At 45.8% G+C, this 22,551-nt stretch overlaps 1 protein-coding gene across 1 annotated transcript in view; it reads left to right on the forward strand.

Annotated features, from left to right (window-relative positions):
• SNX5 (sorting nexin 5) overlaps positions 1-22,551 on the forward strand; it is a 63,383-nt gene that overhangs the window by 26,626 nt on the left and 14,206 nt on the right. Inside the window, exons 2-4 of the mRNA XM_088477351.1 lie at positions 12,577-12,681; positions 12,857-12,967; positions 13,364-13,485. Of these exons, the coding sequence (XP_088333477.1) occupies positions 12,577-12,681; positions 12,857-12,967; positions 13,364-13,485 (338 nt within the window). The remainder of the gene's footprint in view (positions 1-12,576; positions 12,682-12,856; positions 12,968-13,363; positions 13,486-22,551) is intronic.

Consider the following 22,551-nt stretch of genomic DNA (forward strand, 5'->3'; position numbering starts at 1 on the left):
CCCCAGTGTATGAAGGAGGGACCGTAGCGAATATCTCCGCTATCTGCTGCAGTCCCTCCATTTCCGACCGCAGTCTCCTGAAGATTAGCGTTAGCCGCTGTAGCCTATGGGCTTAATGTCACCCATAGATGCAGTAGCGCTTGGGAGTGAAGAGACCACTTATGCGGTGTCTTCACTACGAACACATCAGAGACGGGCTGCTTTTGGAACCCGTCCCTGCATGTGATATTTGATACATTCGGGCGATATATACTTAATTATTGCCACGAATAGTGGCAATAAATAACGAGACTGAAGCTATAATTTGTTTAATTATAATAAGTAAGTTTTATCTCTGTTCCTCTTCTATGTACTCCTCTTCTGCATGCACACACCGCTCCATTCTTATTTTCCATTGGTCAGAGCCGTGCTGTAGCTCATTATCTGTCAGCTGTCTCCACAGCTCTGTCATTTTCTTCTTTACCTCAGTAACTGATGCAAAATGGGTTCCCTTGAGTACAGATTTTAATTTAAGGAAAAGAAAAGTCACATGGTGCTAGGTCTGGTGAGTATGGAGGGTGTTCTAGCTCTGCAATCTGTTACTCTGCCAAAATTGCTTAACAGAGAGAGCTGTGTGGGCTGGGTCATTGTCCTGCCGGAGGATGACAACACCACGTTTCCACATCTCTGGCCTCTTTCTTCTGATTTTTTTTCTGCAAAGTTGCTAGAACATTTTTGTAGTAATGTTGATTCACTGTTGCGCCTTCTGGAACCCAGTCTTCCAAAGTAACACCCTTGCTATCAATGAAAACAATTACCATGGCTTTGAATTTGGATTTGCTTTGACTTGCATTCTTCATTCTTGGTGGTGATGGTGTTTTCCAGTGCATGGACTGGTGTTTTGTCCCAGGAACGTACTGAAAGATCCATGTTTTATCATCGGTAATAACTTTATCTAAAAAATGGGAATCCTCTTGAATTTGTTCCAAAATGACTGTACAAATTCGCTTTTGACTTTTCTTTCTGCTCAGCAGTGAGAAGCCTTGGAACCATTTTAGCACAACATTTGTCATTTTAAGATCTTGATGCAAAACTTGCCTAACAGCAGAAATAATAAATATCGACAAAGAAACTATCATTCAGAGTCAACTGTCAATTTTAATACTTTTCTTAATTTTTTCCACATTTTAATTTGTTTTTGATGTGCAAGTCCTTCTGGGACGTTCATCATCTTTGACATTTTCACGACCGTCACAAAATCTTTTGTAACACACATGCAGGTGCCCCGTAAGCTTCGGTTATGCTGGGTACACACTACACGATCCTGGATTGTGGCCGAATGCACGATATGTCCATCAGCTGTACACACTAAACGATATACTGTGCATTTGCATGATATCATTTAGTGGCCAAATCCAGGAGCATGGTGGTGTTCAAGATATCTTCTGATCGGTCCCCACTGTAGGCAGCTCAGAAGATGCGATTAATGACCCACGGGAGTGCGCAATAGACTGTACACATTAGACCATGTGCCCAATATGTCGGCCCATGTGTGCCCAGCTTTAGCATATGGAAATATTCTGTGGGGCTTTTGTTCAATATAACTAAAAATTTTAAATGAATATGTTGCTCTACTTTTGAACTAAGCTGAGGGGCCGATGGTACCGATGTATACGTAGGACTGCGATGTATTACGGAATGTGAGAAAGCGGTAGTGGGTTTGTCTATGCTGGCTGAGCGGTGGCAGATATTAGCATATTTTTGCAGCTTCATTGCGTGTGATTACGCAGCTGCGATCCATGCTGAATCAGGTCCCAAATACGAACCACAATATCCTGCTCCTACACTCCGTAGTACATCTGCATTGTTCACCCACCTTACATTCATTTGTTAGTGACCACTAAATACTGTGATATTGTTACTGTTATTTTGCAGACTGTGGGCCTGATTCTGAGTCGCAGGAAAGTTCAAATGCGGCTGCGTCTAGTGATTTCTTTTCATGCTGTTCATGCTTCTCCCGCTGCATATGCATCTTTGCGAACATATGTGCGATTCAATGTCATAGATCCATGCGCCACTGAGCGTGCGTATAGTAGCATTAGCTTTCCGTTGGCTGCATGTGTCTGGCGTTGCATACACATTACTGTGACTCAGAATCGAGTCCTGTATCTTTAAGTAAATCCATGGTTTGCTCTCATTTCAGCCTGTTTCCTGACATTTATCTAATAGGATGTTGGTGCTCTCAACTTCTTTCATGATTCCCTCATATTCAGCAGTTTCTAGTTGTTTACCTTAGATCCAGATATTGTTGAAATAGGAAAGTGATATATGAGCCTTGTATGAGCAGATCAGTCCAGCAGCTTTTACTATATCCATTATTGCACACGAGTGTATTTTTTCCTTGTTTTCTTTTAACTTCTTCACGCAAGACCATAAACTCGTCCATTCCTATCTTTTATAGAACGCCACTATTTCCTGTCTTGAACTATATAGAGTTTTAAAGAGAAGATGTACAGAAATTAAGTGGGGGAACATAGTCCTCCTGTTGGAATCTATATGTAATCCCGGTAGACGGGATGCCGGCGGTCAGAAGACCGATCGCAGCATCCCGATGTCTAAAATACCGACAGGTGCCGGTAAGTATACTAACCCTCCCTCGGTGCCTAACCCTAACCTCCCCCCCCCAGTGGTGCCTAACCCTAACCCCCCTTCCTGCACCCTAAACCTAACCCTTCCGGGGAGGGGGTGGCTAACCCTTACCCCCCCTCCCCGTAGCCTAACCCTCCCGGGTGGGTGCCTAAAGCTAACCCGGATACTTATCGGTCGGGATGCCGAAGGTTGGTATCTTGATCCTCTTCTAGATATCTGTGTCGGCATTCTGACGGGCGTTGAGATTCTGACGTCCGGTATATTGATGTCGGGATCCTGTCCACCAGCATTCAGAATGCATCCCCCCCCGTTACAACATAGTTATGCCATTGTCAAAACAAGATACCAAATTTGAAAATTAACTGATATGCCAACAAAAAACACTTTTCACCTGGTAAAAAATACAGTTTTTCCCCCAATTTCCCCTCATATGTTCCTCTTGCAGTTACTGTAATGGACGAAGTGGTAGTATTTTGGTTTGTTAACAGGAATGCCCTTCTCATTTGTTTAGGTTGTGGCAGTGGTAGGGTTAGTGGGAAGTTTTATAGCAGAGCAATCAGTACTAGTTATCATAGAAAATCTTGTTCCATATTAAATACCTTGTAATACAGGGGTGGTAAAATAATATAGTATTCTAGAATTTTCTGCAAAAATATACTATAAGTCAGCAGGGAAGCTTCCGGCAACCTCAATGGACATAAGGCACAAAAGACCCGCAGTACTTTTATTCAGCACATTCTTACCTGGCTTCTAGGATTTTCCAACCTTTGTATTGTGCATATGAGCAGCATCATATGTTTAATGATTTGTAACTGTTCTCTAGTTTCCACAAATTTTAATAACACCTTTATGGTGTCATGTTATCCCTGAACCAGAGCAGGAAGCTATTGAATGTAAATGCTCATCCTCTGGCCCCTCGAAATCGGTTGGAATCCCGACAGCGGCTGCCCGACATGGATGAAAATCCTGATCGTCCCTAAGGTAAGTATTCACTAACCTAATCCCCCCCCCCCCCTAACCCTCCTTAGGGGTGCCTAACCTTCCTCCCAGTGCCTAAACCTAACCCCCCCCGTTCCCTGCCGCCTAAACCGAAGTCCCCGGGGGTGCCTAACCCTAACCCCCCCCCCCCCCCTCCTAGCCTAACCCTAACCCCCGGGGGGGGGGTGCCTAACCCTAAGTCCCCTCCCGGGAGCCCTACACTTAAACCCCCCAGCGGCTGTCTGCGCTCGGCATCACTTCGATCGGGATGCCGGGCGCCGGTCAAATGACAGGCGTCTAGATTTAGACTTCTGTCATTTAACCCTCGCCAGGATAAAGCAGTCGGGAAGCCGGCTGTCGAGATTAGGTCCACCAGCTTCCCGTCTGCATACTGGTCCCTCACCTTCTCCTATCAGAGCAGCATAACGCTACACTCTGTCTTGCTGATGTTACTTTTTAACTGCCATTATAATGATTGCTGTGATTCAGGGCGACGGGGAGGACCTTTGTGCACACTTTCCGGAGCTAACAAGTGGGCACAGCATTGAAGAGCAGCAAGCCATTAGTCGGAATGAACACCTACTGTAATTACATAAAGTTTTTCTATGTGAAATTTTCCTCATATTAGGAGGGAATTAATCATTTTGTTGAAACTGATGGTCTCCTAGTGTTTGTTGTAGTTGCACTGCAAATGTGTATCCTGTTGTTCTGGAAATGATAGTTTTTCCTTTGTTAAAATACTAGCTGAAGTACCCACCATTGCCCCAGTTTAAATCTTCAAGTTATTAAGTTTTATTATGTGTTATCGTCCAAATCCATCCAGTGGCTACCTGGGTCAAAGTTCTGCCTGGCACACTCCGCGGTGAGGTACGACCGGGTCCCCAACTACTTCATTAGGCATCCCCGACCAATTGCCACCCCTCTATGAAGTTTTCATCCATAGCCATCCAGTGAAAGGCCCAGAACAGGCTCCCGGGTCAAAGTTCTGCCCAGCGTACACCAACGGGAGGTCTGACCGAGACCCTAACCCTCCTAAAACCTGGCCAGGATTCAACTGGACCACCTCGTGTTGGCTTCATCCCAATTGGTGAAGGGGTGTCTGAATGCATAACCTGACAGACAGACAGACAAACAAAGCAATGATTTTTAGATTTAAGATTTCTCTCTGTCTTATTGTCGCTATGTGGTCTAATAGCTTACTTATTTGATACTAAATAACTATGTAACTATGTAAGATTTGGCAGCTTTACCTTGAGAGCTGTGGAAGGTATTCGCCCCCCAAAAAATCTAGACACTGATGCAATGTGTGCAACTGTCAGCGTGGGTGCAAATGACAGGTCTAGTTCGCCTGAAAAAACAAAAACGCAGATGATTGGCGTTCAGGGGCAGAGAGCCAAAGGAGGATGTGTGGCAGGTGTGCAGGAGAAGTAGGTGATGAGAACAGGATGGAGGAAGGCCCTGCACATGGAGCTTACAGGCTCAAGGGAAGGGGGAGACAAACAGAAGACATAAGGAGTGAGCCAGTGTAAGGGGAGTTAAGAGGTAGACTACGTGGTGACATGGTTAATAGAGGACGGATATGTCTATATTGACAGTGTTGACACCAGAAATGTCTACTTTGTCATAATATCGACATTTCCAGGAAGGTTAGGGACAGAATGACTAGAAGACCAGTATGTCAACATTCTAACAATGTCGACATGGTCAGTGTCTGCAATATGAATGTTGAACATGTATACCGAACCCTCATGCTGATATGAATGCAAGTGTCAGTTGGAAAAAATTTTCAATTTTCAACCACCAACTCTTTATCTGCTTCACCCCTTTTTTAGCAGGTCCATTAGGTCACTTCCTCTTCCTTAGGTGAAACAATACTATCTCTATCAGGCATAGACATGGACACCACTGTAACTCACGGCATGTCAGAAGCTTCCTTGGTCAAAAGTGAAATTTCCTTTAAAATTCTGTTTTATCGACTATGTATCTACGGTATATCAGTGATTCCCAACCTCGGTCCTCAAGGCACACTAAGAGTCCTGGTTTTGGTGATATCCATGCTAAAGCACAGATGGTTTAATCAAAATAACTGAGGTACTAATTAAGTTGCCTGGACTGTTTTATCCTTAAAACCTGGACTGTTAGTGTTCCTTGAGGACCGTGGTTGGGAACCCCTGATCTATATAATATAACTGTTTCCAAATCTAGTTGAGTTTGAGAGGTTTGCAATACAGAACTTTGTGTGAATCTGGATTTGTGCATCAAGCAATTAAGATTTTATAAAAGTAAAAATACAAATGATTGTTTGACTTCAGGATCTGCAGGATTTAAGATGCTGACGGATATACATTTTGGAAATTGACCCCATCAGCTTACATTACATGAAGATGGCGTTAGCCTATATTAAACTATGGGCTAATTTATTGCCTAATTTACTGAAGAGAGCTCCTCTGTATTCCTCTCCATTGCCTCCTCCATGACTCGTACGCTGACTGATGGGCTCACACGTGCACTAGCCATGGAGAATCTAATCCAGGAAGCAGAGCGATAGTGTAAATTATCACTCTGCTTCCAATTCTTCACCGGGATGGGCTCTTATCGGAACCTGACTCCCATCAAGAGTTTCTTGCTAACTTTCCAGGTAATATTCATTCACATTGTAAATTTAGGCAAAAATTATTTATCCCATCTATGAAGACTGATTGAAAAGTAATGAGACTGGCGTGGCCTGGATAGGCATGAAGTAGGACGCGAGTCTTGCTGTACTCCAGCCTAGAAATCCTGCTTTTATATCCTGCGGCCACAGATGGTTTCTTTGCTTACCTTTTTATGAAGCTGGATCTTCCTCTGCTCTCTGGGGGTGACTTGGTGGAGCTTCGGTTGCTGTTTGTCTCTCCGTGCTGGGTTGTCCTGCCTCGGGGCCTCTTCCTGCTGCGGTCGCCGGGGCGTCATCTTGGCATCCTTCTGACTATCTCCTCCGCTGCCTGTGAGGGTCTTCTGGGATCGTGGCTTCCCAGCCGCTGTGTGGTCTCGTCGGTCCTGCCGCTGTCCAGCTGCCGGTGGTCCTGTGACTGTCTCCCTCGGTCCTTGCCCGTGCCATGTGGCCATCTTGGAAGTTATTCCTCAGTTTGGCGTTCTCCCTATTAGACTCCCCTTGGGGTCCGGTGGCTCCTGTTTGTGGATTGCTTCTCGGTGCTTGCTGTCTTCTGGTGGCTGTTTGTGCTCTGGACTCTGTGCCCCTCATCTACTTCTGAGCTATCCTGCTTGTTGTTCTCCTGGGAAACTGTGGCTGGTGTCCGTTCAGGTCTGTCTCCTAAGGTTTCAATTGTGGTTAGGACGGTTTCTTCTCCTGGATACTCCTGAGGTTCTTGCTTTACTGTGTCATCCTGATTTTCCTGTGACTGGAATCCTGTCTCTATTCTGTGCATATCATGGATAGAATCCTTCAGGCTATTGCTAGCTCAGGAAAGAAGTTGGAGGATCAGGTGCTGAAATTACATCCTCCTTGCGACCAAATATGTCTACAGTGCGGGTTCCAATGGCTGTGGTAGAGAGCTCTGCTTCCATCTTCCTCCTTGATTTATGTTTCTGATATATGCTTATGTTTTTGTATTTTGTTGTGATTTAAATGTATTTGTCATTTTGTTTTGATATGGTTACTCTTCATTTATATTTTCGGGATCCTATTAATTGTACTGTGAACTTCTATCTTGCATGTTTTTGCATTTCTATGATATTCTGTACTGCACACCCGTAGGGTCTAATTCTGTTTGTTTAGAATTAGGTTAGGGTTTTATTCTCAGGAGTTTCCTAGTGACCTTGTTCATCCTTGGCTGGATACACCATGGCCTTGAGGCACACTGGAATTGCTGCCCCTAATTCTTTGGGAAGGGTGGTTGGGTGAGTAGAGGGTTAGAATAGTCTAGGGGGGTTGTTGGGGGATCCAGATATGCCATGAGTTGGTGTATGGTCATATAAGGTGGGTGGATTTGGGGGGTGGTAGGTAATGGTATTGGGAGTCTATGACTAGCGTATATATTGTGCTAGTTTATATAGGGTGATCCTTGTTTAGTGCCTGCCCTAAATTGACAGGCTGATATTAGAGTGATGTGGTCTGGTCATGGACGCTGGGGTTGATCCTTTTTCTAGAGCAATGATAGCTGTTATTCTCGTGTTCTTGTGTTGTGTGGGCCTGAATGGCGCCTTCGGGTTCCCGCACCACTACTACTAAATTATGTTTTTTTTTTTATATTATGTCAGTACTCAAAGTGAGATAACACTTTGCTACTGTCTCAGTTTACCTAAAAGCTCTGCTTTTTATTATTTTATATTGTAAGCCTTTGTTTATATCTGATCTGTCACAATTTGTCTGTTAAGCAATTTTTTCTCTTTTATTTCTCACTGGTCATGTCTCCACATAATGCTGATATTGTAATTTTTTCTTTTTTTTGGGTGTAATTTCAAAAATTCATGAATAAACACAATTTAAAAAAAGAAAAGTAATGAGACTGATTTTTTTTTTAATTCTGATTCAGATGACTCCACGGGATCTGAACATTTTTTTCTTTTTCAAATTCGCGTCCTTACACTGCAAAAAATTTATTGAATGTGTTCAACAACGATTCAAAGACGTGCAGTAGACTGTTTTGTGACATCACTTTTAGTGTTGCAGCTGTGGCATTTTTCATTTCATCTGTTGAGAACTTCTTTCCGCGCAGTTGTATTTTCAGGGTTGGGAATGTCCAGAAATCACAGGACGCTAAGTCCGGGCTATATGGAGAGTGTTCCAGTGCTGTCCCATTAATTATAAGTCAGTGCTTCCAATTCAACAGCAGCAACCTGTGGTCGGATATTGTCTTGGAGCACAAACCACTGTTTCTTTAGCAAATGTGGTCTTTTCTTCCTCATGGCTCCACGCAAATGGGTTTTCAGGTCGTTTGCATAGTAGTTACCATGAATTGTCTGTCAACGGGCAACCCAATGCTGTAAGATTATACCGTGCACATCAAAGAACAGCAGAAACATGATTTTACATGGCGAAGTAATCACACAGAATTTTTTTGTCGGAGACGAATTTGCGTGTTTCTATACATTGGACTGTTGTTTGTATTCCGGATCATAATAACGAATCCACGATACGTCACAATCGATGTCAGGAAATCGGGTATTCTTGCACCATTCAACTCGTTGTCGCATCTGCTCTTCTGTGACATTTCTGGGTACCCACCTGGCACACATGCGATGCATTTTCAGTTCCTTTGTCACAATATGCTGAACCCGTTCAAGTGAGATGCCAAGTGAAGTCGAAAGTTTGTGTAAAGTTAACCTTCTGTCATGTTGCAACATCTCCACAGCTTTGGCAATGTTGACATCTGTAACCGTGGTGGATGGTCTCCCAGAACGCGCTTCATCAGTAACTCGCGTATTACCCTTTTTGAAAGTGCTTCCACCACCAAAATACTGCAGCACGGCTAATTGTTTCTCCACCATATGCTTGCCGTCACATTTCATGAGTTTCATTTACGCTTTTTCCAAGTTTAACACACAATTCAATCGCACATCTCTGATGTAATCTCGGACACGTCTTCCTCATCTGCCATGACGAAACATACAAAGATCTTCCACTCGCTGTGACCAAACAAAGAAGACTACGGCAGTCCAACCGCAGGTTCAGACACATCAATGTACATCGATGTATGAGCTGCACAATAACTACACAGTGTTGCCACGTCTACCTATGGGACAAAAACAGAGGCAGTCTCATTACTTATCAATGAGCCCTTGTACATTAAAATTGTAGATTGTGATTAAATAGGGTCCTTTTGTGTGAATTTTCATTCTGAATAAATAAAATGGCAGAAAAGATAAATGAATGTGATTCTTTTTCCACTTGCACAATGTAAAGTCGAACTTTTTGTGAAACCTGGGTAGCACATGGTATCTGAGGTCATTGTATCTTGGTTAAATGAACTGGGCATTCTGTGGAGATAGCAGAGGTGGACACATACCCCATTGCTCTAAAACAGTATAGTGCAGATATGCCGGCTATAAAGTTTCCCTTTCGACTCCAGTTATTGTGAACCAAGTGCTCCTATATAAAGCTGAGTTCCAGCACTTACCCTATTTTATTTGTGTCATGCTGGTTAGAAGTGCAGACAATCTGCTAAAATGCATCTTGGGATATGATTTCTCCTGTGTCTGCTGAATCCCAATTTGTGTAGCTGCCTCCCAGTCTGCAGGATATGCTGGCAAGTTATATTCCTAACACAGTTAATAGTTTATGTAGCAGATGATTTGTTCCATGTGACTTCTGTTCTATTCTACCTTCATAACATCCTGAATTGTATTCAGCGCTGTAATGGCAAAGATTGTGTCTGCAGCATGTGGAGTCATTTTAGAAGTTCAAGACCTGGGCATTCTATGGAATGAGTTTATGGAGTGTTTTGCTGCAATTTGCTGGTTTGAAATTGAGTGGAGTTCTTAACACACACACACACACACACACACACACACACACACACACACACACACACACACACACACACACACACACACACACACACACACACACACACACACACACACACACACACACACACACACACACACACACTATGTTTTCAATACTGAAATGAATTATCTTGCTATTAAAATGTACTTTATAATCTGTCAAATGTGCTTAATGGATTTCCTGTATCATCTCTAAATTCTTGTGATGCAGCCAGCCTGGTATTCTGATACAGACACACTGTTTTGGAGATCACTGCATTAGAAGCTAGGGCGTAGCTATATATAAAAAACCAAGGGCCTAATTTATTACGGATCACAACTGTGATTGCAATAGCGATTACGCACGCAGTCTCACTGCGATAGTATGCTAATCCACTGCGATCGCTATGCTGTCGCAGCACAACATAAGGACGCCCACCTTACACACATCCGTAATCCTTAGCAAGACTAGGAAACCATCGGTAACATTGAGTACCATTGTAGCCTCACGCACACATGCATAAGCTCTGACCTTACTTGGGAATTGCTAACCTCGTCGCACGCTTTGAGTACTCAAGCTGTGTATGGCATTGCTGTGGATAATTTATGCACCCCCCTGCAACGGCGTTCAAATGCACTGGCACGCCTGCATTTCGCCAACCCCCCCATTACCACCCACAAACTGCACTTACTGTCAATCACTCTGCGTTGGGTCTGTGTAGTCATTGCGATCGAGGTCCCGATCGCAATGGCTAGTTAGCGCACTGCGATGCATGCGCAGTACGCAACAAATGGCGGATTGTGTGCGTAATTGCAGTTGTGCTTTAATAGACCCCAAGTCACCAGCAGCACGCTAAGAGTCAGAGAAATGATGATGACAATGTGAGTACAATGGCCTATTTTCCAGGTTGGTAAGCCACCATCCATGATAGCATAATGCTACTGCTTTTTTCTTTCTCTTTTTTTTTTTTTTTTTAAATATCTTTAGTTTAATTGTCTTTTTTCTACCATTTGCCTGCTGGTGGTGGATTTTAATTTTCCCGCAAATTTACTTTTTGTCTCTTGCCAGTAGACTGGCTCCGTTAAGAGCCTGTCCTGACAAAGCGTTGGAAGCAGTGTGATAGCGTAACACTATGAAATGGCTTCCTGTTCAGGTCCTCGGCGCACACTGCATGCAAGTATGTGTCGCCAGTGGCCGGCGGAGAGGGATCTGGACAATCCCTCTCCCGAAAATTGTACAAACTAGCAGCCCATTGGCTAATATTATTATTATTATTATTACCAGTTATTTATATAGCGCACACATATTCCGCAGCGCTTTACAGAGAATAGCTGGCCATTCACATCAGTCCCTGCCCCGATGGAGCTTACAATCTATATTCCCTATCACTTGCGCACACACATACACACTAGGGTTAATTTGTGTTGGGAGCCAATTAACCTACCAGTATATTTTTGGAGTGTGGGAGGAAACCGGAGTACCCGGGGGAAACCCACGCAAGCACAGGGAGAATATACAAACTCCGCACAGGTAGGGCCGTGGTGGGAATCGAACCCACGACCTCAGTGCTGTGAGGCAGTAATGCTAACCATTACACCATCTGTGCTGCCGATATATAGGATCATACCATCTGGAGATGGTATTACTTATCGTGGCCAAGCTCCAGAATGCTTCATATTACAGAGCTTTGTAAGTCTGGCAGCACAGCAGCCAGCATTTGTGAATATTTGCTGCGATCCCTCTATAGTACATCTGGGGGATCCTTTATACTTGAATATGTTTTGGAAGGAATATCCTTAATATATTATTTTACTGTGAAGGTCTTTGTTTAAAATAACTAGACAGCACCAGCAATTCCGGTCAGGTTTGCAGTACACAGGTATAATTTTCAGGTGGAAAAATGATGAACACTATTTTATCATTAACATTTCATTTTATTTATTAAAAATTGGATTTTGTGCCTCTGTAGTAAAACACTTTAGCATAATATTCTCAATAATGGTCACTAACTACTTTATTAAACAGTTTCAATCAAATGGAGTATGGATTTGGGATTGGTTGTGTGGAATACTAGTTTTCTGATGATAAACACTTCATGTATGTTGTTGTTATTATTTAGTACCAGTTATTTATGTAGCGCACACATATTCCGCAGTGCTTTACAGAGAATATTTAGCCAATCAAATCAGTCCCTGCCCCAGTGGGGCTTATACTCTATATTCCCTACCACCATGCTCACATACATACACACTAGGGTTCATTTTTGTTGGGAGCCAATTAACCTACCGGTATATTTTTGGAGTGGGAGGAAATCTGAGCACACGGAGGAAACCCATGCAAGCACAGAGAGAATATACAAACTCAGTTTTGTATACAGTTACGGCCATAGTGGGAATTGATCCACCATCTGTGCTGCCCATGTTACACGCTTTGATGGTGAAACTGTGGTTCTGTGTTCTAATTCAGTACATTTCTGATTTCAGGTGCGGTCTGTATCGGTGGACCTGAACACTGACCCATCTCTGCAGATTGATATTCCAGATGCCCTAAGTGAGAGAGACAAAGTCAAGTTCACTGTTCATACAAAGGTGAGCTGGGAGTGACCTGTGAATTTCTCTTTAGTTCCTTCTAGCCAATCAGTGTGTTCTGTCTAACCGATAGGTGCAGAAAGTTCTTCCCATTGCACAGCTGTAAATTTTTATCTTGAAAATTGTGTATATCAGTGGTCTGCTCTTTATGGAATGTTTCTAAACTGTCTTTCAGACTACACTGAATACATTTCAGAGCCCAGAGTTCTCTGTAATACGTCAGCATGAAGACTTCATCTGGTTACATGATGCTCTTACCGAGACTGAGGAGTACGCTGGTTTTATTGTGAGTCCTCCATAAGCAGGTTATATATCTGGCCAAAAATGTATCTTCCAGGAGCAAATATGTAGGCGAATTCCACCAAGGCTTCATTTTATTATGTCATATCACATTTGGTTTGGTATATATGGCTGAATATAGCTAGTATGGATATAGCACTGGTCAGTTTTGGACCACACAGGCTGTGTTCCATCATGTGTGCATCTGTTTCCTGTGGCTTCCCCCTATGCAGTTTCCTCTATTAGCGCATTGCTTGCAACTTGGAAATGGAGGAAATTATAGTACAATATATTCCATTTCCACTTTTGGGAATGTCCCTTTAAGAATGCTTCCCTCCTGTCATACTTGTATAGTGAGGGTGTCCTCATCTTTACTTGTGGTTCATTTTTCTTTTTACTGTAGATTCCACCAGCACCTGCGAAGCCTGACTTTGATGGACCCAGAGACAAAATGCAGAAGCTGGGGGAAGGAGAGGGCTCCATGACAAAGGATGAATTTGCCAAAATGAAACAGGAGTTAGAAGCGTGCGTATCTGAGATGAATGCCTTCTTTCCTTTACTTAGAGCGATAGAGGCTAATCCAATCATACCTGACACCATTATCCTCTTTATTACTACTAATCGGATTGACTGTCTTGGCTAAGATTATATAGTTCTCACAATATGGTCACACTTTTTTCAGCCCAGAATGCCTTTAACAGGCGGTGTTCTGCCGTATTGACTGACTACAATTAAACCATTTTATCCCTTAACTAGTATATTTAATATTTGTATCCTCTATTTATGTATGGGCCATTTGTTCTTCTATAAAAGTATAAGATGGCTCTTACTGACTATTAAAGTGAGCACAAGTAAATAACTGATTATTGCTAGATGTTCTGTGGGTCCTATGTATTCCCACTGAAACTCCATAAGACGTCCTTTCTACACTATAGCAAAGACTTTTTTTTTTTTTTCTCACTAGCTAGTCACAGATTGTATAATAAGTGTCACCATCCAATTTTCTGATATTGCCTTGAAAGTTCCCTTACATGTTAATCTATGGCAGAAATGTAATGCTTAATGGCAATTCTATTTGCAATGAATGTTATTTGTAAATGAGCAGTTTATTAATTTTGCTGACCGAGAAATTGAAACTTCCATTTATTGCTTTGATTACACCATGGCTTATTCTCATGTGATTAAATTCCACCCCTGTTCTTTTCTCAGTTAAATGTTCATTTATTACATTAATGTCTTATCAGCAAAACCTTTAGCACTTTACTTAATACTGTGTTCCAACATGTGGTTTTGCATATAGGGAGATTTAAGCCAAACCGTGTTCATCACATTGTGTGTGTGTGTGTGTGTGTGTGTGTATTATATTATTTTAGCACTCGGGATGTCTTTATAAATAATAAAATGGACCCGATGTTAGTAATCAACGTTTCAGAACCTTTAGTTGTTTTAACCGGATACTGTATCCTGATGAAAGAACTACAGGTTCTGAAACGTTGATTACTAGCAGTGGGTCCATTTTATTATTTATAAAGAGATTATAAAATCTCCTTTTCTACTTCAGGGTCCATAGGGTATCCACAGGATACCTTGGGGTATAGGTGTGACGTCAGTCATCGGGCACCAAAGAGTTAAGCTTTCAGCCTCCCAGGATGCACTAGGTCCCCCTCCTATACCCCGCCCCCGAGCCAAGGCATCCCAGTTTCGTTTGGTGCCCGACCGTAGTCGGAGGCACCTGCTAGAGGGGGACTTAGAAGAGCCCCTGAAGCTTTTTCTTCATGCAGCTGTGGCTGCACATCTGGATGAACAGCATGGACAGTCAGTCCTGACGTCCATGCTGTCTTCCCTACACCCCGCCGGTACCAGAACGCCAGTACTGATCCGGGGATGCTGGTGGACATCTGGGGTCACAGCTAGCGGTGACCCCAGATGTTCCGGACATGGCCGGATTCAAGGGGAACAGAGGTAAGCAGCGGGGTCCTGCGGAGGGTCCCCGCTGATCACATGGTCCTAAGTCCCCAGGCAGGGGGCTCCCTGGGGACTGGCTGCAGCGTGGAGCCAGGCGACCAACCTGCGCTTCCACTACCCCCAGGGACAGCGGATCGCAGCAGAGCGGTAGCGCTGCGGCGTCCCAGGGGTTAAATGCATGCCAGGGGAGCGCGCCTTCCCTGTCTCACAGTCGGCGCCTCCCCCGCTGCACACAGCCCTCTCTGCACTGTGCTGACTGGCCCTGTGTCAGCGCTCCTCCCCCAGGCCAGCCTTCTCTCTGCTCCTCGGCGGCCATCTTTTCTGAAGCATGGTGAACGCTGCTGGAAGCCTGGACGGAAGCATCGTGGTCTGGGTCCCCCCGCATACCTCTCCTCCGCTGTGGTCAGGTCTGTGTATGCAGCGCTGTGTCCTACCAGGCCCTGTGTCTGTGTAGTTGAGTGATCAGCGCTGTTAGTGCAGGAATTGTTATTTCTCTGCATTGTATGTGACTGTGCTAGCGCTGCTGCCTGTAACTTTTTTTCTAAACTGTCAGCTTTATACTGTCCCTGTTTTTTCTGCTAAGCCCTTGCGGTGCGGTGCTGCAGGGTGGTCTCTTGCCTCTTAAATATATAATTGGTGAGAGGGGTCACATACGTGGTGCCATCATGTCTGAAAGTGATTTTCCCCTCCGGCTACAGTGTACTACGTGTAAAGTACCGTTAGCGGAGGGGGAGGGTAGCGCGGAGGGCCTCTGCTGGCAGTGTTTGTCTATGGCGTATGGCGCGGCCTCTTACGGTTACTGCACCGGTACAGGAGCCGCCCTGGGCTTGTTTCGCTCAAGCGCTTACTGGGCCAATTAGCTCCGCAGCCCGCGTTTACACCGATGGGTTTGTCCCAGCAGTCAGTGGTGTCGTCACCCATGCAGGGTTTCCCACGACAATTGGTGGTACCCCACAGTCTCCCTATTTCCCCGTTCCCGGTTTCTCAGGAGCTAGCGTGGGTTAACTCCCTGACGAGTTCTGTACAGCACTTGTCAGATGTGTTGCAAGGGGAGTCTGTGATGCGGCCGCATAAACGGCCGGTGGCGTCTCTGTCGGCTCCTTATGAGGATGACGAGGGGACGTCTGATGATGGAGAGATTCTGGATCCTTACGATCAGGAACCTCTCCATGCTAAGGACGCTGATGCTAAGTCCAAAGTATATATTCCTGGACTTATTCGGGCGGTCCGCACAGCCTTGGTGATTGAGGACGAAGTTCCCCCAGCGGCTAAATCTAAGTATGCCTTTTTCAAAGATGTGAAGGGCGATGCCACAGTCTTTCCTCTTTCGGGTCAGTTGGTGGACCATTTAGAGGAGGCGTGGAAACAACCTGGCAAAAGATACCAGCCGCAGAGACGCCTGGCAGTGGCTTATCCGTTCGCAGGTGGATTCTCACGTGACCCGTCTTGTCCGTAGTGCCACATTGCCGATGCCATCCATGTCCTCCCTTAAGGATGCTACGGACCGCAAGGTGGAGATCTGCCTGAAGTCCGCTTATTCCCTTGCGGGGGGGGGGGGGGCAGCACGGCCGGCTATGGCCATTTGCTGGGTTGCCAGAGCGATGGAGCGCTGGGCGGATTCATTAGAGGCTTCTTTTGATTCCGACTGTCCGGCCGAACAGGCGGAGTTGATTGGCAATCTCCGTGATTCGGCCACCTACATCAACGAGGCGGCTCTTGACATTAGTACTCTGGTGTCTAGAATTTCTTCAGCAGCGGTAGCTGCTCGTCGCACCTTGTGGCTGCGATCCTGGAAGGCGGACGCAGATTCCACAAAGGGTCTGGAGGCGTTGCCGTTTACCGGAGAAGTTCTCTTCGGTCCGGATCTGGATAAGATTGTGGCCACGCTGGCGGCAGCCAAATCGGCTTGTCTCCCGTCGGCCGCTGCTCCTTCTGGTTCTGGACCATCGTCCTTTCGGTCATCTAGGGCCCAGGGCAGGCCCAAACCACAGTCGTTTCCTCGACAGGCTGGCCCTAAGAAATCGGTCAAGCCCCGGAAGCAGGCATGGAGTACCAGACGTCCGGCCCCCAAGCCAGATGACAAGCCTGCGGCCTGACGGTCCGGGCCTACCTTTGGGGGATCCCAGGGTGGGAGGCCGCCTGCTGCAGTTCGCCCAGTGTTGGTCGACCACTACGACAGACACTTGGGTTCTGGAGGTGGTCTCCCACGGGTACGCCCTCTCCTTCCGGCACAGACCCCCGGCTCGATTCTTCACCACGGGTCTACCATCAGACCGGAACAAGGCTACGGAGCTGCGGAAGGTATTGCACACTATACTCCAGGCTGGAGTTATAGTGCCTGTTCCATTCTCCCAGAGGGGCCAGGGTTTCTATTCAAATCTTTTTTTGGTACAGAAACCAAATGGGTCGTATCGTCCGATTCTCAACCTCAAAGCACTCAACAGGTCTTTGCGGGTACCGAAGTTTCGGATGGAGACCCTACGGTCCATCATTCTGGCGCTGGAACCTGGGGACTACATGGTGTCATTGGACATACAGGACGCTTACCTGCATGTCCCTATTCTTTTGCGCCATCAACAGTTCCTCAGGTTTGCAATCCGCAGCGACCACTTCCAGTTTCGGGCGTTACCTTTTGGCCTGGCGACAGCACCACGGGTTTTCACCAAGGTGATGGCGGTCATGGCGGCTTCTCTGCGGCTGCAGGGAGTCCGCATGTTGCCGTACTTTGACGACCTGTTATTGATGGCAGGATCTCCAGAGCTCCTGTTACACCACTTGGACCTGACCATTGCACTGCTGCAACGGCACGGCTGGCTAATCAACTGGCAGAAGTCCACTCTAATCCCGTCTCGGAGGATTCTGCATCTTGGAGCCTTATTGGACTCGGGACAGCAAAGGATCTTCGTGACGGAGGACAAGATCTCTGCTTTACAGTCAAGGGTGCGCAATTCTTTGCACAGCCGCCGGGTGTCCCTACACTCGGCGATGAGGTTACTGGGCTCCATGGTGTCGGTGTTCGACATGGTGGAATATGCCCAGTTTCACTCCAGACCTCTGCAGCACCTGATCCTGTCCAAGTGGAACGGGCTGCCTCAGTGTCTGAAGTCCCAGACGATTGTGCTCACCCCGGAGGTTCGCCTGTCCCTTGCTTGGTGGTTACAGACGACCCACCTCAACAAGGGACGTCCGTTCTGGGTTCCAAATTGGGTCCTGTTGACAACGGACGCCAGTCTTCGGGGCTGGGGAGCGGTTTTGGGTCCACACTTGTTACAGGGCAGGTGGACGCCGACAGAAGCGGAGCTTCCCATAAATATCTTGGAAATCCGTGCGGTCTTCAATGCTCTCCATCAGGCACATCGGGTTCTCCCAGGGTCACCCGGTACAGGTCCAGTCGGACAACGCTACCACCGTGGCCTACATAAACAGGCAAGGAGGAACCCGCAGTCGGGCGGCTCTCGTAGAGGTCTCTCGGATCCTGGTTTGGGCGGAGCGCAATCTTCCGGCCATATCAGCGGTCTTCATCCCGGGAGTGCTAAATTGGGAGGCGGACTTTCTAAGTCGCCAGGACGTTCATCCGGGGGAATGGTCCCTGCACCCGGACGTTTTTCAACTGCTGGTGGACAGGTGGGGTCTTCCAGAGATCGACCTCATGGCGTCCCGGCACAACAACAAGTTGCCGATGTACGGGTCTCGCACAAGAGACGAAGGGGCGTCTCTGGTGGATGCTCTGTCCGTCCTGTGGACGTTCCGGTTCGCATACCTGTTCCCTCCGGTCTCCCTTCTTCCACGGGTAATCCGGAAATTCAAACAGGAAGGAGGGACGCTCCTGTTGATAGCTCCCGCGTGGCCCAGACGGCACTGGTTCTCAGACCTTCAGGGTCTGTCCGTGGTCAGTCCTCTGCGGTTGCCGCTACGACCGGACCTTCTCTCTCAGGGTCCTTGTCTTCACCCCGACCTGACTCGGCTGTCTTTGACGGCGTGGCTGTTGAGACGGCCATGCTGAGGTCCCGGGGGTTTTCCAGCTCTGTGGTGCGTACCATGTTGCGAACTCGGAAACCGTCTTCCGCGAGGATATACCATCGCGTGTGGCATACGTTCTTCCAGTGGTGTCGACCGAGAGGTTATGCACCGCGGGAGTTTCGTCTCTCGGATTCTCGCCTTCCTACAAGCGGGACTAGATCATGGGCTTCGCCTTGCTTCTTTGAAGGTACAGGTTTCGGCCCTGTCTGTTTGGTTTCACCGTAGGATTGCTACAATCCCGGATGTGCGCACCTTTATGCAAGGTGTTGTCCGCATTCAGCCGCCCTTTGTTCCACCTGTGGCGCCTTGGGATTTGGCTGTGGTCCTGAGGGCTCTCCAAGGACCGCCGTTTGAACCACTGTGCTCAGTGGATCTTAAATGGCTAACAGCTAAGACTGCTTTCCTTCTGGCCATTGCTTCGGCCAGACGTGGTTCTGAGTTAGGGGCTCTTTCTTGTAGACCCCCTTTCTTGGTTTTTCATGGAAACAGGGCAGTGCTCCGCACTCGGCCCGAGTTTCTTCCCAAAGTTGTTTCCCAGTTTCATGTTAACGAGGAAATCGTTGTTCCGGCCTTTAACTCACCGGGTCTTTCCGTGGGTGAGGCCTCTTTGGATGTTGTGCGGGCCTTAAGGACTTATGTTGACCGCACTTCTTCGTTTAGGAAGTCGGACGCTTTGTTTGTCCTCTATGGCTTCCGTAAAAAGGGTTGGCCTGCTTCAAAGCAAACTTTGGCAGCCTGGATCCGTATGGCTATTTCTGAAGCTTATCTTCATGAAGGCCTGCCGGTTCCTCCTTCTGTGAAGGCTCATTCCACTAGGTCTGTGGGTCCTTCGTGGGCAGCTCGACGTGGTGCCTCTGCAGTCCAGATATGCAAGGCTGCTACGTGGTCCTCTGTCCATACCTTCGTGAGGTATTACAGGTTTGACACCTTCGCCTCTCAGGATGCTTCCTTCGGGCGGCGGATTCTCCTTTCTGCACAAGAGCGTCCCCACCCTTAAAGGATACTGCTTTGGGACATCCCCAAGGTATCCTGTGGATACCCTATGGACCCTGAAGTAGAAAATATGAGATATGGTAAGAAATTACCCTTGTTATCTCTATTTCTACGAAGTCCATAGGGTTCCACAGGACTCCCGCCCTGTCGCACCTGTGCTGCAGATGGGCTTTGCTCTGGTCACCGGTTTTCCGTCTCCCTCTGGTGAGAATGTGATTCTTGTATGTGTCCAGATCTTTGTCCTCTCTCTTCCTTCTCCTCCTCCGGCCTATGGCTTGGTAACTAACTGAGATGCCTTGGCTCGGGGGCGGGGTATAGGAGGGGGACCTAGTGCATCCTGGGAGGCTGAAAGCTTAACTCTTTGGTGCCCAATGACTGACGTCACACCTATACCCCAAGGTATCTTGTGGAACCCTATGGACTTCGTAGAAATAGAGATAACAAGGGTAAGTTCTTACCATATCTCATATTTTTTATTTTTTCCCTATTGTGACAGACACAGCTTTGTCTCCATCTCTCCACTGGCTGTGGCTGATGATCGGAGCTTCACAAACAGAGCCCTGATCGGCAGAGATGTCTTTTAGGGCAGCCATTGCCACTGGCACTAGAGAACAGCCAGTGGCTAGGCACTTTGCAGAGGCAAAACACAACATAGCGACTCTACGTTATCGCATTATCGATCATGTGCCTCCCTTGAGCTGAGGCAGTGACCGTGGTAAAAAATTGCTACAATGTGAAGCCAATTGGATCATGAGATTGGACACATTGTCCCCTCGTGGTTTATATGAGACTTTAGGGCTACAATGTTTCGTTTAATTTTGATTCTTGTTAAGCCATATCTTTGTATGTGTAGTTGTATGGATCTGTATGCCTATAAGCAATAGTTGATGGCTGGCGATCATGCCATTTCCTAGTATCTGTATTAGTGATTTTTAAATTCGTCTGTGATGCTATGTCTAATTTCTGATGGTTAATACAGTCAATCGTTGCACGAAGTTGATGCCACAGGTTATGTGGCACCTTGTATATTATTGTTTCAATGTTGTTTCATTTTATATGCTGCTATCCATATATTGTCAATTGTTTGTCTATTTATGTCTTGAATTTTTTTGTTATCTGGTATGTTTTTATGCTCAAATTGAGTAAGTACATATGTATGTTTTTTTTTTTTTTTAAATCACTACAACGGTTTTGCCGGTGTAACAATCAATATTTGAGTAAGATTTTTTCCACATGCTGTTGTAACCATTAGTTTTATGCATACAACTGCTCTTAGTTTAGTGTGTGTATACACGCTGTGATCTTTATATTGGTACATTCAGTATAGTGGTTTTGTTATTGTGTATTGTGATCACCATGGTTGCACACGGGGTTGAACATGACGTGTCTTCCTGTGCGACTGCTGGCTGGCAGCGCACACGAGGCACACTGGAGGTTTGGCCTATATGGGGTGAGCCATTTAATGTTTGCAATTGTCATTCACTTTGTATTATAAGCTTGATAAAAGCGCTGAAACGTATTCAGCTATGAGTACTTAGCATTTTTTGTTATCCGGAGTGCTGCCGTTTGTTTGGCTATGTGACAGTGTACCCTTGCATCAGAGGTTACAGTGAGGAGGGCACCTGGTCCAGCTATTACGTGTACCAGTGAGTGCCGGATCTTGGAGATTTATATATGTTTTATTTTATTTTTTTTTTCTGGTCCAATTGGCAAAGATGTATTGTATAAGTTTATTCTTCATGATATGAGTCCTTGCTGGACTTTGTTTTTCTGTTGTCCATGTTCTTTTGGTCTCTTAGGAGGGCCACAGATGGTCAGGCATAAGGTGGGGGCTCATGTTGTGTTTCGACAGATGTTGGTTAATGTTCAGGGTGCGTGACCAAATCTTTCAAGTTGGAAAGAGCTTCCTGGACATTGTGGTGTAGAGCCCTAGCTGGGCAGATTCCCTATACTGTATGAGTGTCTGCCTCCAAAGTAGTTGGCTTTGGTTACTGCTTTTTGTCTAGCACATCTTTGCTGAGTGTATCCTCCCCTAGGGACAGCTTTGGGACGTCCCAAAGGTTAGAAGTGTCCGCCAAAGAGGATGTAAAAGAAAAGGATTCAGTGGCAGGTACATAAAGCCTATTTTCTATAATATTATTTTGGAAACGCACTTGATGCAATGTTTTGCCATAAGGCAGCATGCAGAAAATCAACAATTGCCTGACATTAGAAGACAAATTGTCAGGTGATACATCTGTAGACCGCTCTTACCGTCAAATCGGAGCATTTCAGAAAAGTGCAACATTTTAATTAAAATCTTGCAATATAGTTTAAAATGTGTTCTTTTTCCCTACAGTACTCTCACTCACTTTCCATCTATCTTAGTTGACTGATTTAATATGAAATATTTCCTATGATTCCAAAAAAGGATTAAGAAAATATACTCTCATACCACCCTTCTTATGAAACAAAGAATCTTGTCCAAAAGAAATTGGCAAGCACATGATGTGTTGTTTGAAGATACTGGCAATAAGTTACCATGAAACCAATATAGAATACATTCTATTTTATAGTCACGAGCAGTAACTGGGTCATTGGGGAGAGATGACCTTCTTTCATCTAGTTCCGCGT

This window comes from Taudactylus pleione, unplaced genomic scaffold, assembly GCF_031769625.1.
Source record: "Taudactylus pleione unplaced genomic scaffold, aTauple2 ptg000201l, whole genome shotgun sequence".
NCBI lineage: Eukaryota > Metazoa > Chordata > Amphibia > Anura > Myobatrachidae > Taudactylus > Taudactylus pleione.